Consider the following 16715-nt stretch of genomic DNA (forward strand, 5'->3'; position numbering starts at 1 on the left):
ACTTTACTGAAGAGGAGCAGACACATAATAATTCTTTGTAGATGAGCTATAAACCCAAACACCCAAGAAAATCAACTGAAGAACGACCAAAGACCATGAGAATTCTGTAAAGGGGCCGGAAACCAGATACAGCCGCGAAGACAACGGTGTTCACGGACACGTGCGCGCAGAATGTGCACCAGCGCGAGGGTCAGCGCTGCACGGGCCCTGCTTGCCTGCAGCCCTCGGTGCCTCCCCCCGGCCTTCATGGGTGTGACCTGCCTCTCCAGGCCTCATCCAGCTCGGCTCTGCCTTTGGCAGGAAAGCCTTCCCTGACCCTCGGGATTAGACCGGCCTTCCTGGACTTCTCAGTCATGACTCTGACCTCAAGTCTAACAAGCTCATTGGAACGTAATCATCTAGCACCTGTTGGCTCAAAGTTCCCCGAGACAGACACTTGGTAAGAATGTGTTATTGTTAACAGATGAATTCTCGGTGCTTCACAGAGGACCTGGCCCAGAGAAGGTGCTTGGTATTTGTAGAAAAATCCCACGAAGAGAAGAGATTTATATCCATATATATACAAACACAGATATAAATCAGACTTAGTATGATAAAAACGAAAACTGGAAATTTTAATGTAATGCACTGATTAAAAAATGTCCATGTTCTTATTCAGAGGGCTAAGACAAAGTAAAATTACTCTCAAGCTCCCTTGGAGAATATGTTTATAGGAACAGACACATCCATTAAAAGAATTTTGAGTGCTGGTCTTAAAACAGATCAATCAATGTCACAGAACACAATTGAGAAACTGACCCATAATATGTAAACTTAATAAATAAAGGGGACAATTCAAATAAGTTGTCAAAGAATTGTATTTTCAATCCATAGTTTTAGAACAGGAAAAGTAGTTAGATTGCTTTTTGATATTAAAGTAATTTCTACATTGCCCAAAGAAAAACTTAAATGTAAAAACTACCAGAAAAATACAAGTAACTATTTTTTAAATGTTGGGGTAAAGGAAGGGCTTTGTTCCTAGGCACGACCCCCCAGGTCTGAGACCATGAAAGCAAAGACTATACTTAAGAACTTAAAAAGTACGATGTGACACACAAAAGTGTCACAAATGATAAAGGGTCAGTCTCTTGAATACACACGAACATTTCCTAGTGAGAACGAATACGCCAGCAAATGTGCCAGTGACGTGAACAAGGGATTAAGTAGACACAAAAGCCAACGGCTCACCACGAAACGGCCGCAGCGACAAACGCTGACAGGTGCTCAGCCAGGAGGCTTTGTCAACACCGCGCTAATTCACACAGCCTGTGGTCGTATTAGGTCTACTTTAAAAGATGAAGACTTGGGGATCAGAAAGACTACGGAATGTGCACAAGCTATGAAGTGGCATAGAGACGCTCCAGTTCCAGCTAAGGCCGGCCAGCAGGGTGGGCAAAGGCAGGTGGAGGGAAGCCGGCCTCCGTGACGCTGGACACTGGAATCTGGTGCAAGTCCTTCCGTTCGGCAAAGGCTGGTCAAACTAACAAAAGGACACGTTCTTTGACCCTGTAATTCAACAGGGACAATTTTGTTTTATTATTTTATTTTCTTAGATTTTAAAAGTTTACTTATTGGACAGAGAGAGACAGCGAGAGAGGGAGCACAAGCAGGGGGAGTGGAAGGGGAAGCAGGCTCCCCGCTGAGCAGAGAGCCCGATGCGGGGCTCCATCCCAGGACCCTGAGATTGTGACCCGAGCCGAAGGCAGAGGCTTAACCCACGGAGGCACGCAGGCGCTCCGCAGGACAATGTCTTTAGACTGAAGAAACAAACAGGCCAGGATGTCTCATGGAACGTCATTTCCCGTAGAGACGGAAGGAGCTTAAATGCCTTTCAACACGGCTTTGTCAAGCTCCCACAGATTCACACAACCAACTGATCTGCTTCCGTGAAAACCCACGTCCTGACACGGCAAGAAGCCCACAGTAAAGAGTAAAAACGGGTCACAAATGCTACATACCAATGGCATACACAGAGTGATCCCATTAGAACAAAGCTGATCTATTTACAGCACTGGAGAAAGCTGCACCAGTGCAAGCTGAAGCGGCAGGAGAGGTTGTCTCACGGGGAGCCGGAGGACAGCTCCACTTTGAGATCCGCGCTCTAACACGGTGCACCTTCTATTCTATCACAAATCCCTAATATTAAAAAAGATGGATCAAAGGACATATGCATTTAAATCTTTAACAAGTATGTCAAGTTGCCCACTAAAAGCATCTTTCAAGACAAAAACATAAAGAGAATGCCTGTTTTCTCACATACTTGCCAACTCTGGATATTATCAAACTTTTAAACATTTCCTACATTGACAGATTAAAAGTGGAATAAATTCCAATTAAAAACAATCACTGATGAGAATGAGTATCTTTTATATAGTTTACTGGCCTCTCGCGTTTCTGTGTGATCTCAACTTACTTCCAACTGGGCACTACCCGGACACCCGCGGGCAGGTGACACAGTCAGTGTCTCCACCGCGGAAGCCCCTGAGACCAACGGAAGCTGTCCTGACACTGTCTGAGGCGACCTCACACCTTCACAAGGCCACTCCGCTCACACACACGCCCGGGGGCCAGCTGGACACTCCGTTCTGTATGTGGGAAGCAGGGGTGCCGCTGCCTTCCTGGCCTGCGTGCGCGACAACAGCCCCGGGGCGTGAGGGCGACCGGCGCAGACCCTGCTCCGGACAGGAGACAGCTGGTGTCTCGTCAAAGCTGCAGACGCTGCACCTGCACAGACCGCAGCAGCCGCGTCAGTAGGCCTGCGACACCCACGACCCTCCGCACTTCCTCCCCAGGCCCTGGCCGAGGCCGAGGCTGAAGGGCGCCGGGCGCAAATAAGAAGGCAAGCGATGGGGTTTTGGACATGAGCTCTCGACGCTGACAGAGTCCGCCCGGCAGGGTCTGTTACCGCGCTCTACACGCGCTTGTCTCACGTCCAGCCCGACCACGAACACCAAGTGAACCGGTGCCACACCGGGGCGCACGACCAGGACCGTGGGCACCGGGGCCCCCGCGAGGAAGTTCGTACGTACGGTCTCCTTCATCTGGATCTGGTTGATCTTTATCCGGAACAACTTGTGCTTGAACTCCCCGTTGAACGTGAACGTGTCCCCGTCTTCCACCTCTTTGCCTTTCGGACTCTTAACCAGAACTCGGGCTTTGCCACAGGCCAGGGACTGTAACGTCCTTCGCAGCTCACTGTCCTCTGCATGGGGAGAAAACCAGGCAGCGGCCGCCATCAAAGGGAAGGAGACTCAGAAAGAGCGAAGGAGCCGCGCTCTCCGTGTGGCCAGCAGAGCCCGAGCCCACATCCTCTCTTACACGAGCACAGGTTTTCACAAGGACATGCAGAAACCACGCGTTCATCCAGACAGCAGGACTCTTACCTATCCCCGTGGCCATTTTTATTTCTTCAAAGCTGAACGCATCCCCTTCGTTGAACATGAGAAGCACCAGCGTCTGGAAGAGGGACACTTGGAACTCCTTCTTTCCCTGAAAAAAGACGGGCACGGCGTGTGGGGAGTGGTCCGCACAGTCTAAGGAAAAGCTGAAAAGGTTCCTTTTCTCTCTCAAACTGTGTGGGGTGTGGGGCTAGGGGACTACTGACCAGCCACCAAACAAGCAGCAGCAACGGACTATACGAGAATAAAGAGAAGCTGGGCCTTGGACCTCACAGCATCTCCCACTTCTGTTCACCAAGTCCCCACGGCAGAGGCCTGCACGCACACGCACACGCTGAGCACACACGCACACGCTAAGCACGCACGCTGAGCGAGCACGCACACTGAGCACGCACGCACGGAGCTCCATGCGGAGGAAAGCTGCAGGGCTGTGGGGGAGGGTCAGCTGTGCAGAGGCAGGTCAGGGTATGTGTGATTTACACGTCGTGTACATATGTTTGCCTCATCTGCAGGATACAATGCATTAGTACGTTGTAACAGCAGCAAAGCAGAAATTTTGTCAAGTCTTTGCTTAGTGTATTCCATCAAATCTTATTTACAGAACTGAAGTCACCCAGTAACACGAAGGCACCGTTTTGTGGCCGCCTCTGTCATCATGGTACGCACTTTCCTCTCCTATCGCGTTCCCTTTACTACTAGCACTGAAACAGACAGGCTTATTCCCTGCTCTGTGCAAACGTCCTGTTAAGAGGAATTTCCAGAACCGGCACTACTGTGACAAGGCCTGTGACGTCAGAGGCTGGAGAGGCGCTGCCAACGGCCCTCCCAAACGCTCCCACGCTCCCACTAGTGAGAGGTGCTGCTCCTTGAAGTTTTAGCCTTGATCAATTCTGCACTTAAAATGTGGTATTTTACTGCATTTTAATACATGGCCCTTTCACTTGCAGAGAAGTAGAACATATTTTCATCGAACCCGATTTTCTTGGCCTTGCTTTCACGAGCCACCTCTATCCTTTGCTCTTTGTAAAGCAAAGGATGCTTCGCGGACTTGCGTGTCATCTTCGCAGAGGCCGTGCCCGCTTCTCTGCTGTGCCGGTTCTGGTCCGTGCACCGCCCGGCCAACTGCCCTTTGCTCCTTTTTCAGTTAGGTGAACGCTTTTCTATTTTTATTGATCTCTTATTGACGTTTATTGGTTAGAGAATTAACCCTTCAAGTATTTCATTCTATTGACCCAGAAAAGCCAGTGCTGTTACACTGACCTTTTGTTTGTTACTGAAGCTCAACCACAATTTGAAAAATGCTAATAACATGTTTATAAAAAATAAGTGAACCAGACAAAGAACTTACTTCCTTAAACTCTGCTTTGAGAACAGCATGTCCCAGTGTCGTCTGCCACTGAAGTTTCCGACCACTGTGCTTTCCGAGATAAAACGTCTTAAATACTTCCTGAAGTTTAACCATCTGCCAAGTGCAGGAAAACAACACATGTAATCACAGTAACACCGCCATCGAAGACCACGTCCTGTGCAATTCACAGAGTTTTTACAGGTTTTCTCAGCGGAAGAGAAAGATCAGCTCTGTATTCTGACCGCCGTGGTTCCGGGCTCACCTACGGCGCTTGGAGCTGTGCGCCGTCCGGCACACCAGGGTCTCCTCCTGCCTGCAATGCTGCCGGAAGTGGTACCTGATGGGCGCACAGGCCGCACTTGGCAGCGCCCACACTGCACACTGGGCTCCCCCAGCCTGTGGCAGAGACCGTCAGCACCACTGGCAACAGCCCCAGAGACGGTGGCCACAGGCCCCGCGGCTGCACCAGCTCCTGGTGCTCCGCCCACACCCCCCCTGCAGGGCAGGGCTGGGAGAGGCGGGGAACCTGCTTGCGCAGCCTGCGTCTGTTTCTGTCCTTACTTTCGGGGATTTCCTCGCACCTTCCAGACATTCTCCCAGTTCTTTACCGCTGTGACCCTGCTTCCAAGCTCCTGAGCCCCTCCTCCTGGTCCAGGGGTCCGTGCGGTCTACACCCCAGCACCCCACTCATCCTAACAGACAAGCTCTCTTATGTCCCCGACAGCGTTTCCACACGTGCTTTCTGAGGTGCCAGACGCCCCCCCGCCCTCTCTGTGCTCGGGTCCCTGGATGTGCCCCACTCTGCGCAGGACAGCCGAGTGCTGCTTCAGGCTGCAACTAGCGGATGAGCCTGACTAACAGCTCTGCACGGACGGCAGGCGGCGGCCGCCCCTGCCCTCCATGACACTCGTCGCTTAGACCTCCGTGTCTGTCTCACGTCCGTCCTTCGGAGCCTTCCTCGGTTGGTCTCCTGCCCACCCCGGCCCCCGGGGCACCGTCAGTTTCTGGCCCTCCGTGTCAGCCACTTGGCTCATTCCGTTGTCAGCATCCTTGGCTGCTTCCAAGTTCCAAGGAGCAAGAGTGAAACCCCCCCGAGGCTAGCCAAGGTCCCTCCATCTGAACGGCTGACCGCGCTGGCCTCTCCTGGCCTCCTCCACTTGACTCGGTGCACCACGCCATGCCCCCTCGGGCTTCCAGGGGGAACCCACCACCACGCCCATCACCTGTGAGAACGCCTTCCTCACGGGTCTTCTCTGGCTGCTCTTGCCTCTGGCAGCAGTCACAACGACTGGACAGGGAGCCCAGGGGCAGGGCCGCACTGCCGCACGGCAGGCATGAGGGAGTGAACCGACTCCACCTGCACTCCTCCTGTGCGTTCCCTCCAAGACACGACGCCCACCGGCTTCGTACCCACGCGGCAAACCTGTCCTCACGCTTCGAAACTATCACCCAAACCCATTACCTATCATCAACGTCAAATCCCAAACGTGACTGTCATTTCGTTTCTAAGTTTTCTAGTATGTATCTGAAAGGCAGCGACTCTGAGAACATGCATCTGATACCGTACGACCCCCAAACAAAATAAGCCAGTCCAGTGACACGCTTCTTACAAACGTTTTCCCGGAGATTAACTCCCGGCAGCAGTAAGAAGAGTGAGCGGCTAGCGGCTAATTCTGGGTGACTACTGTGCGCCGGTTACAGCCCCAGGATCAAAATGGACCAGAGACCTACATGTGGGAGCTACAACCACAAAGGCCTCAGAAGAAAACATACGAGTGCATTTCCATGGCCCTGGGCTGGCCATAGTTCTTAGATAGGACACCAAAAAGTAACAACAGAAAAACAGATCAGACTCTACCAAAACTCTAAAATCCTGTGCAAGAATCACTATTAAAAAAGGGAAAAGACAGCTTACACAACGGGAGAAGATATCTGCAAATCGCACACCCGATAAAAGGCGCAGTGTCCAAATACATAGAGAGCTCTGGCGATTTAGCAACAGGAAGGCAGGTTACACAGTGTCAAGACAGGCAAAGGACTCGCACAGAGGGTTCTTCCAAGAGCGACAGTGGCCAATGAGCACGGGAAATGACACTGAACAGTTTCATTCATTAGGGAGAAGCAGAACAAACCAAAATGAGACACTGCTTCTCTGCCGCTACGGCAGCTAAATGACGAATGTGGACACGGATGTGGAGACGCTGGAGGCCCGTGTGCCTCCGCCAGGAGTGGGAGCGGAGCAGGAGCCGCTGCAGAAACTGGGGGATGAGGGCCTTCACGCAAGCCAGCACTTCTGCTCCTAGGCATGAACCGCAAATGAACTGAAAGCAGGGACCCTGTATTTCCACGCCCGTCACAGCTGCGACACCTGCAGAGGCCAAAAGCCAAAAGCAACTCAAGTATCCGTGGACGGACGGACAGATGGATGGACGATACGTGGTCTATAACACCCCGGAGTATCACTCAGCCCTAAAAAGGAAGGCTACAGGCTGCTACAGGCTGCAGCACGGACGGGTCTTGAAACAGGAAGCCAAGAGGAAGCAGCCCGACACAAAGGCCACAACGTGAGGTTCCAAGGGTGTTAGTTCCAGAACAGGAGTCCCAGAGATGGAGGGCTGGTGGGTGCCGAGTCTGGGCTGGGGGGGTGGGGCGGGAGGGAGCGTGACGGCTGCAGGCTCTGTCCACAGTGAACTAGAAGGTGCCTCCCAACTGCACAGCTTAAAGCCCTAAACTGTAGGTACACGTCACCTCCAACTGAGTTATTTCATTCATATTGTAGGCGTATTTTCTAAAAAGGCAGAGTATGGCCAGCCTCAAACATCTTTTGCTAGGAAACGAAGTACTGAAAAAAACACACAAGCATGTAGAAGGACAAAGGGCCTGTAAGAGAGCCAGCCAGCCGCGGGCCAGCCCGCGTGAACGTCGAGGCAAGTAACCAGGGGTCCGTGAGTTCGTACAGATAAAGACTGAGAAAGCCACTGCTCGTCAAGGTGAAAGTGGCCTCAGGCAGGAACTGCCCAGCAGGAGAGTCTGTGGGGAAAGAAGAGTATCATCTTCCCCCAGATTTTCACAATTACAAAAGGAAACATACTAATCAGTCAAGACACCAGCGAACACCGTAACCCAATGACAACGTGAACCACCACCAACAGACGGGTGGTGGCCTCCTGCCATAGCGCCGAGCAAACCCGGGTGCGATTCTGGCTGAACAAGCATGGCCGGAATCGCATCACAAGCCACACAGAGACAATTCAAGAGAACGGGAGCCTCAGGAAAGAAAGATGATGGTGCAGGGGTGACGGAGGAGGGAGGCAGCAGCTAACTGGGCGGGGTCTGGACAAACAGGACAGGGCTCCCCACGGGACAATCACTAGAGCAGAATCGGGGGTCTGAACCGGCAACGCGCCCACCGAGGTATTAGGGGCAGGAGCCCATTTCTCGCACGGGGAGGAGCGTGCCGCACTTCCACGTAGAGAGAAGGAGCGCCGGCGGCAGGGCTGGAGACACGGGAAGTCACTTCTGGGGACCCTTCGAACTATTCTTGCAAAGTCCGTCCAAATCTTCACTTACCTCAAAATAAGAAGCAAAAAACTCGGCAGCATCCCAAGAGGCACAGCCTGGTGGACCCACCCAGCCGGCCTGCTGCACAGTGAGGGGTGAGGGGAAGCGAGGTTTGCTGCACGGGGCTCCGTTTGGGGTATGACATACAGAGGCCCCGGAAAATGTGGGAGCTGGGGAGGCAGGGGGTGCGTGGCACCTACAAGCAGCTTTGGACACAGCCTCTGCACCTGCAGACACAGTCGCACTCCCCACAGGGCGGGGATGAGAGCCATCTGGGGTGCTGAGCCCGGGAGGTCCAAGTGTGCCCAGGCTCAGGGATGCCCAGGCTAGAGTCCGAGTGCCTGCGCGGGCTGAGAAGGGAGCTGAAGGGCTCTGGGACCGTCAGTGTCTACAGCAGAGGCAGAGGACAGGCAGAAGACCGTGTGTAAACTGGGGCGACACCAGTACTTCAACAATTAATTAAAAACAAACTAAAAACTAAAACCACAAAGGCAACCAGTAGGGTGAGAAACAAGAAAATCCTGGAAGACATGGTCTTGGAAATGACACACGCAGCCTTCAGAGGGACTGCTTCCAACCGGGGCTCCCAGCTCCCACTACTCCATGCCTTTTTGGGCCTTTCCAGAAGGTCCTCTCGTCCCTGCTCTTTTTACTTCCGGAAACACACCAGAAGCAGCCCTCTTCCCTGTCACCTGGTATTAATATTTAACGGGCCGACGTTACGTACCCGAGCTCAGGACCCTCCTTCCTACCTGCAAATCCCCAGCAGGCCCACAGCTGTGGCTAACCTACAGATCCCTGAGCAGTGGTGCCCACGAGACCCGCCGTGTTGACCCTGGGACGAAGGACAACCAGCAAGTACTGCCTCCTAGCACCTGTGCTGCTGCCTTCTCCCCCGTCAGCCAGGGGACTGGGGGGGGGGCAGGGGACAGAGGAGCCGGACAGGGACACAGGCAGTCCCTGAGCATCGCTGCTTTCCAGAGACTACATGGACACTGGATCTTTGAGGGCACGATTTAAAAATCCTCTCATTTGGTATCTGGTGATAGACAACACGTCTGAGCCTGGCTGACGTGCAGAATGTCTATGGCGGTTTGGTGGCGCTGACGTACGTACGAACACAGGGCAGACACTCTCTCAGACACTCGCCTCTGGCGTTAAATGCACCTCCATGGGCGTGTACGTTGGCCAGTAGCCCATCGTAAGTATGTTCACGGTCAGATCTATGGAGCCTGGCTCGCTCTGGTTCTGCATGTACTGAAAACAAAACAAGATAGAGTAAGTATTGTAGAATATCATCAAAAACAACGAGTTCGTGAAAAGGTAAACGGTGGAATTTTCAAAATATAGCTCAACACGCGTTTGTATTTAGTCCTAAGGACACATTCCACTGAAGCCACAGAACACTTGTTCCAAAGTCACTTGGGATATTTTTCCTGCTTTTCTGGTTATGTTACCAACACGGGATGCTATTGCACTTATTTAAGTCATATTTTTGTTAGTGAATTTTTAGGGATTATTCTTCTTTTCCATTTTGAATTTAAGTGACTCACACGCGTGAGACACGAGGTGTCGTTCTGAAGGCCGCGGGCCTGACACAACGTGAATGGGACTGCGTACGCACGGCTGTTCTACTTGAACGAAAATAGAGCTTGCCTGCTTAAACTGGACCATGATGTCCTTGGAGAGCTCCATGTCCTTGAACATGCCTTCCAGCTTGCTGGTGAAAGCGGCACCGCACTCTGGGGCACAAGCAGAGGGCGTGAGTGGCACCGGGCACGGGGCACAGCGCGGCGGCAGACGGGCCTGGCCCCACACTTACCATGCTTTAGCTTGGACAGCATTGATTTCTCAGCATCTACTGAGGCACTTTTCCCAACAAGAAGTCTTTTTGCCAAATCCTTTTTATAAAATGCTTCAAAGACATCTTTCCCTGTTTGTAACCAATTGAGAACAACATAAGACATCAGACAGTTAACACGCCAACATTCCCTCCGACTGCGGGACACCTAGGCGCTGGCTCTGCGGCTCTAACTCGGAAGCCTCCCTGGGCGCTGCCCCCAGAGAGCACGTGCACGGCCATCGATGGGCGGCTGTCCCTCCACCCCCTGTGCTAGTGCCGAAGTGGAAATGTCTCGGGCAAGTCTTCGCCAGGAAAGACGGCCCCAGACAGAAGTCTGGACAGGTAAGCTCCCCCTCCATGCTGAGTGTTAACAGCCACAACGTGGGGGCGCGTCTCACCGTGGATGAACCTGAATATGATCATGACCTTGTCAAGAATCCTCTCCAGCTCCTCGTCCGTGGCTTCTTTATTACCCGCTCTCAATTTTGAATCAACATGCTTTGCTGTGAGATCAAGAGCTTAAATTATCTGAAGAACTGATACACTTTCTAATTACAGAAAAAGAACATCGTTAACTTCCATACACAAACAGCAGGTGGCAGCACTGGAACCTTTCCAAAATGACATTGATCAGAGACAAAAGGTAGATAATCTGATTTTCTAAGATAAGTACTCTCAAATCCTGTGAGAATAAATACTTGAATCACATGCCTGGGCTCCACAACACCACCACTGCAGAAACCGGAATGGCCTGCCTTTGAGGGATGCCGCACGGATCAACCACCGGACGGGGCTTGGCCAAGAGCTGAATATTGGTCTTTGGAGAAACCACAATCCATAAAGTGGTATAAAGGCCAAACTGAACTGCCTTGTGAATTTCTTTTGTTGCTTTTTTTTTTTTTTTAAGATTTTCTTACGTAATCCCTCTGTTCAGAGTGAGGCTCGAACCCACAACCCCCAGATGCAGAGTTGCACGGTCCACCGTCTGAGCCAGCCAGGGGCCCCTCTTGCTGCTGCTTCTATTAGTTTTTTCTTAACAGTTTTTTATTATCCAATACCCTGAACACACACAGAGGCAGAGAACCGCACGATGAACCTCTGTTCCCATCACACACTCTCAACAGTAGTAGGAAGCCCAGTCCTGATTCACTGCTTTGACTCTCTCTCTCTTTGCCCTCCACCTAAAAAGTTTCACTGACTGGTCTACAAATCTTGAAATATGTTTTATATTATGACAACGTAATTAAATAAACTGATCATTTAAAAACGGTTTCATCTTAAACCATGTTATCTTTTAAGACCTCATTCGATTTTATCCTACTTTAGTCCCGATGTGAGGACACAGAGGTAGGGACTGAGTATATCTTCATGCTGAATGCGCTCCACAGATCAGTCAGGTCACCCTCACAACCCTGAGACGCGGGAGTCGAGCAAATCCTCCTCACCCAGTTTCTGGGCACAAATTGCTTGCTGTAATCACGACAGAACCAAACACTGTTTTTGCCAAACACAGCCCTGGAGCTGCTAGTGCAGGACGTGCACGAGAGAATACAGTTTTGTCCCTTCCTTCTGTGACGTCAAGCTTCATCTTTACAAAATTACTACTGTGCTCACCCTCACAGAAACGTCACATGCTTAATACAAACGTAATGCACACGTTTTTAAAAACGAGTGTCCCAATGCGGTGTAACACCTCCCCTCCTTAAGAGGAGCTTAAACATTTGGGGAAAAAAAACATCTGCTTGAGTTCCGCCTTATTTTCCTGTATTTAAAAACCGCCTGGAAGGCTGTTTTCCTACCTATCAGCTCCGCGGGCTTATTTGGCCTCTTGTTGATGAACGTTTCAAAGGACTCCTTCATCAGGTTGATGAACTTCTCATTCCTCTGGAAGCACACTTCTATCACATGGTCTACCCGATCCTTAAAATCCAGCAGATCCTGCACCATATCTTTGTCTTTCTCAGGATTGATCACAATTGTTGTCCCAAAAGTCTACAAGAACACATACACAAACTCATCCACAGGCAATGGTAACACACTTCTGCTCTCCATCACGATACTTTCATGTAAATTAATTACTGTTGGTGTTAATCACCAAGCAATTTCAAGTTTCACAGATTCACCCCACGTTCAAAAGACTAAGCAAATATACAATTAATGCTTCAGTGTTAGAATTCTGCTTCTGGGAGAATTTATCAATTAGTGTGCCCAGTTTTTATTTACTTATTTTTTTTTCAAGAGTTTATTTATTTTTATTTAAGAGAGTGACAGAGAGCTTGAGGGGGGTAGGGGCAGAGGGAGAGGCAGACTCCTGCTGAGCAGGGAGCCCAATGCAGGACTCCATCCTGGGACTCCAGGATCACCGCCTGAGCCAAAGGCAGCCACTTAACCAACTGAGCCCCCCTAGCGCCCCAGTATCCACTGTTTTTAAAAAACCTTTTACATATGAATTCCTCAATCAGAAGTCGCCATCAGCCCCACCACACACCCACTTGGGACTTCCTGACTGCAGAACTCCTTCTCCCCCACTGCCAGCCAGCAAGAACTCAGCTGTTAGCCTGTACCTCTAGCCCAAACATGCCCTATCCAACATGTAATGGCTGCCCGAGGCATTCACACCCCAACAGCACAGATCATGCGAATCCAAGTCCTGCTCCGTGTGTCTACGAAGACAGAGACGGCAGCCCCAAGTGCAGTGCCCGTGCCCAGCCGCGGGCCAGCAGACCGGGACGAACTGCCTCCCCTCCGAGGAATGGAGCCCGAGAACAATCAGCAGGCTTGCCAGCACGGAGAGGTCCTCTGCCAGACAGAGCCCTGCCCTCCAGAGGAAGGTGACCTTGCCACACCAACCGCCCTTCCTAGAGCATGGTCCTGTCCGGCCCCCTCCTTGCCTATAAACGTCTGCTGGACCGCACAGCAATCCGGGGCTGCTTTCTACCTGCTGGATGGTTCACTGCCCAGTTCATGAATCACCAAATACAGCCAATGAGATCTTCAAAATGTACTCAGTCGACTCCTGTCCTTTAGTAGAAGAACACGTATGTTTCTGGAAACGTGGCCTTGGTACAACCTACACATGCACTTGGGTGTCACAGACATAGTGGACAGACACCGTACGGCCAGCAGGGCTGGGACTTTCTGCTCTGGACCCTTCTGTTCTGACTGCATTTAAAAATAATATACACGCACTGCCCAGGGTCAGCTTTCCTGTGACCGACACACACCGGTGTTTCGTCACTGAGACTGCTCATCCGCGATGGACGTGCAGCAACGGACTCGCACGGCCTAGATAGACACCTGTCAAGGGGCACCTCCCATGTTCAGTCCTGCTCCCTGCGGCTGCTCACACACCCTCGTTCTCCAGCAGACTTCCCGGACCGCGAAGCCCCCATGCTGCGGTACACATCTGGGGAGGTGCGTGTGTGCCCGAGCAGTCCACGTGGGCACAGATGTGCGATTTTCAGACTGTTCCACACAGCGGCATGAAAGCCCCCCATCACCCCTTCTATTTACCGAAGTTTTCCTTGTGATAATTACAGGTTCGCACGCAGCAGAGTGAAGAGAACCCTCATACACAGCCTACCAGCTGCCCCAGATGCTAACATGGGGCCCAACGAGAGAGCAGCACTGCAGCTGGGGTCTGAGCGCTGGTACCCCGCACCCACCTTCTCCAGACTGCCCCAGTTCCACTTTCCACTTGCCCCCCCAGCCGTGGGGGTGTACCCTATGGCCAGGGTCAGACGCTGAGCCCTCCGACACAAGCACCCTCCTGCCACCGTCCTGTAACCACACGCCAACATGGCAAGAAACGCCAAAGTGTCGTGAAAATCGCAGTCCTGGGGGGCTAGGACATGAAGCGGCATACACACCGAAGGGATACACCAAAACGCGTAAGAATTCTCATGGGCGAAGGCATGGGGTGCTTAAAGAGCAGAGTCACAAAATTGGCGACCCTTGAAAATCATGGCTGCAACTGGACCTGGAGCTCAGGGAGCTCACGAAAGGCAGACCTTCATCACAGCTGGCTGTACGCGGTGCCTGCACTGCTGGCATCATCCTTACAGACAAAGGTTTGCGCCAGCAATCTGGAAGGAAGTGTAGGACTTCTGTCTACCCATGAAAACCATGGTGCCTGCAGACCGCCCAGCTCCTCTGCCAGGCGCCACACACCCTGGAGGTGGAGTGTCCGCCCGACGTGCGGCACAGCCACAGCCACGGCACAGCCACGCCCCGCCGAGACGGCCCCACGCACCTTGATGTAGTCGCTCCAGTGCTGCAGCAGGACCTGCTGGCCACCCTTCACGCGGCTAAATAGCTGGTACATCTGAGTGAGGTCAGGCACTCTGTTCTCGTCAAGCAGGTGGTCCAGCCCTGAGGCAGCACATCAGACAGAAGCATAGTCGGTGAGCACCGTGAAAACCCCAGCCACTGCAGAAGGCAGGGGCTGGGGCTGCTCTGTGCGCGCAGGCTGGGCTCTGGGCTCAGACCTGACCCTGTTGGGCAGGGCCGTTTCCTGAGCACCTGGGCAGCTGTGTTCCTTGATCCGTCAGGTCTCGCTCACACCATGGCCTGACCAGCGCGCCCCAATCAGCCCCATGTTACCCATCATGTAGTTTATCGCTCAGAGAGTGGATCTGTCGCGGGGGGGGGGGGGGGGGGTTGGTGTGTGTCACCATGTCTCATCTTTTAGCTGATTGTTCATTTTTCTTATAATTTCTAATTTCTGTTTATAATTCTGGGCCTTCCCATGATTAAGCTTTACGGTCTCCAACATCCTGAAGCAGATCCTGTAGCTCCAAGGACTTCCAAACGGTAACAATCAGCACTTAGACGCACTACACAACGTGCTAGGAGACGCGAGAGCCATGCCCACTCGGACACCCAGGGCAGGAAGCACACTCTGAAGGGCAGGAGTGAGCCAGGAGCACAGACTGAGCCAATCCAGCAGCCCACGGTGGCTGTGAGTCATCGATCCCCCGGGCTTATGGGCACTGTGACAGATGTGGTGGGAGAGAGCACGGCCTGGTCAGCACTGCCACATGCTCGCTCGTCCAGGAGACCCAGGATGGAGACGCGCACTCTGGTGCAAGTCCCCAGCCACATGGCATCACCCACGCAGAGGGCGTGGGGAGGAAGTCCCCGCGACAACCCAAGGGCCTGTTCGAGCAGCCTACACCCGCGGTGCTCTGCACGGGCCAGAGCCATGAGCACGGGCCCGGTGACGGAGGACGAGCACCACACGAGGACCCAGCGCGAGCTGTCTGCGGTCGGTCTTGGCCGCTTAGGCTAAGGGCACCCTCCGTGGGCTTTCTACCACAGGCCGCTCACTACTTCCCGGAACTCATTTTCCTTGAGAGCCAACATGGTCGTTATTCTCCCTGACTTCCAGCGACTGTCGTATCACAACACGTCTTTCCCTGGCTACGTCCTTTGCTTTCTTAATGTATTAAGGACGGTCATTCGGTCTGACAGGACAGTTAAGAAAACCTACCTTTGTGCAGAATTGCTGTTAAATGTTCTCCTAACAGCTGCTTCTCCACACAAGCAATCAGTGGCTTCCTGCGAGAGCAAACACCCGTGTCAGAGATGGCGCGTGGGCGTGACGTCGGGTCTGTGCCCCCAGACGTCCCGGGACTCCACCAGAGCCAGGCGGACTCCACGACAGCCACTCCCTCTGGCCGAGAACAATGTCCCCGCCGTCCCAGTGGGCTCGGGAGTCTTTCTAGAAACGGTCTACCGACTGACACCAAAAGACAGGGGTTCAGGGCGGAGGAGACACCAGCACCCACACAGACAAGTGCCTGGCGCCCCTCAGTTGGCAGTTTTCCAAAGGAGACTCTGCCCTTTGAGCGCAAGGCACCCTAGCTCCCCCCACTTCCACTGCACGGCCCGCCCCGCTCCCGGCCCCACTGTCCTCTGCATGGACAGGCTGTCCCCTCCCATGACCGCTTGTCGAAAACCCTACTTCTGGAAGCTCTGACGTGAGGCTCACACGGCATGAGTGCCATGCAGAACAGGCTGTGCGCCTCCGAACTTGCGCTAAGTGGCCGCTGCCCTCACAGGGACATGCGAAACCACCCTCCCTGGCTCCGTCTCCCACAGCTGCTCTCGTCCTGGCTGTTTCCAAAGATCAGAACATGTGCTTTAGCCCCAGGGTTATCATCGGGGGCACTTTCCAGAGCCTCTGTTCATAAAGAGCTTCCCAACAGAGTACCGTGACTCTCGAGAGAGAGAGGAGGGCCAATGCTGGCTCCAGCCCCCAGCTCAGGCCTCCTGAGCAGTGGAGGGAGGGAGGAGGGGCCGGCCAGCACTTTCCCAGACTGCCTCCAAAAGGGGGAGCAGGGCCATGGGCTCTGGCGGTGAGGTCAGAGGTCAGAAGCAGAGCAGGGAGGGCCAGCAGCGTCGCCAACCCATGCCCGGCCGCAGCGGGGCCGTCCACCTGCAGACTAGGAATAGCGCTGCTGTGACTACCTGTAGACAAGTTTCGTGGCAACGTATGTTTGCAGCAGATCAAGGACGACGGAAA

At 52.9% G+C, this 16715-nt stretch overlaps 1 protein-coding gene across 1 annotated transcript in view; it reads right to left on the minus strand.

Annotated features, from left to right (window-relative positions):
* The window catches only part of CUL4A (cullin 4A), a 42315-nt gene that overhangs the window by 3843 nt on the left and 21757 nt on the right, over positions 1–16715 (minus strand). Inside the window, exons 9-18 of the mRNA XM_045081262.1 lie at positions 15681–15748; positions 14442–14560; positions 11989–12181; positions 10588–10692; positions 10169–10279; positions 10003–10088; positions 9496–9603; positions 4786–4899; positions 3423–3528; positions 3069–3241 (exon numbers count right to left, since the gene is read on the minus strand). Coding sequence (XP_044937197.1) covers positions 3069–3241; positions 3423–3528; positions 4786–4899; positions 9496–9603; positions 10003–10088; positions 10169–10279; positions 10588–10692; positions 11989–12181; positions 14442–14560; positions 15681–15748 — 1183 coding nt within the window. The remainder of the gene's footprint in view (positions 1–3068; positions 3242–3422; positions 3529–4785; positions 4900–9495; positions 9604–10002; positions 10089–10168; positions 10280–10587; positions 10693–11988; positions 12182–14441; positions 14561–15680; positions 15749–16715) is intronic.

Source organism: Mustela putorius, unplaced genomic scaffold (genome assembly GCF_011764305.1).
Source record: "Mustela putorius furo isolate JIRA1106 unplaced genomic scaffold, ASM1176430v1.1 tig00000551_pilon_pilon_pilon, whole genome shotgun sequence".
NCBI classification, from domain to species: Eukaryota; Metazoa; Chordata; class Mammalia; order Carnivora; family Mustelidae; genus Mustela; species Mustela putorius.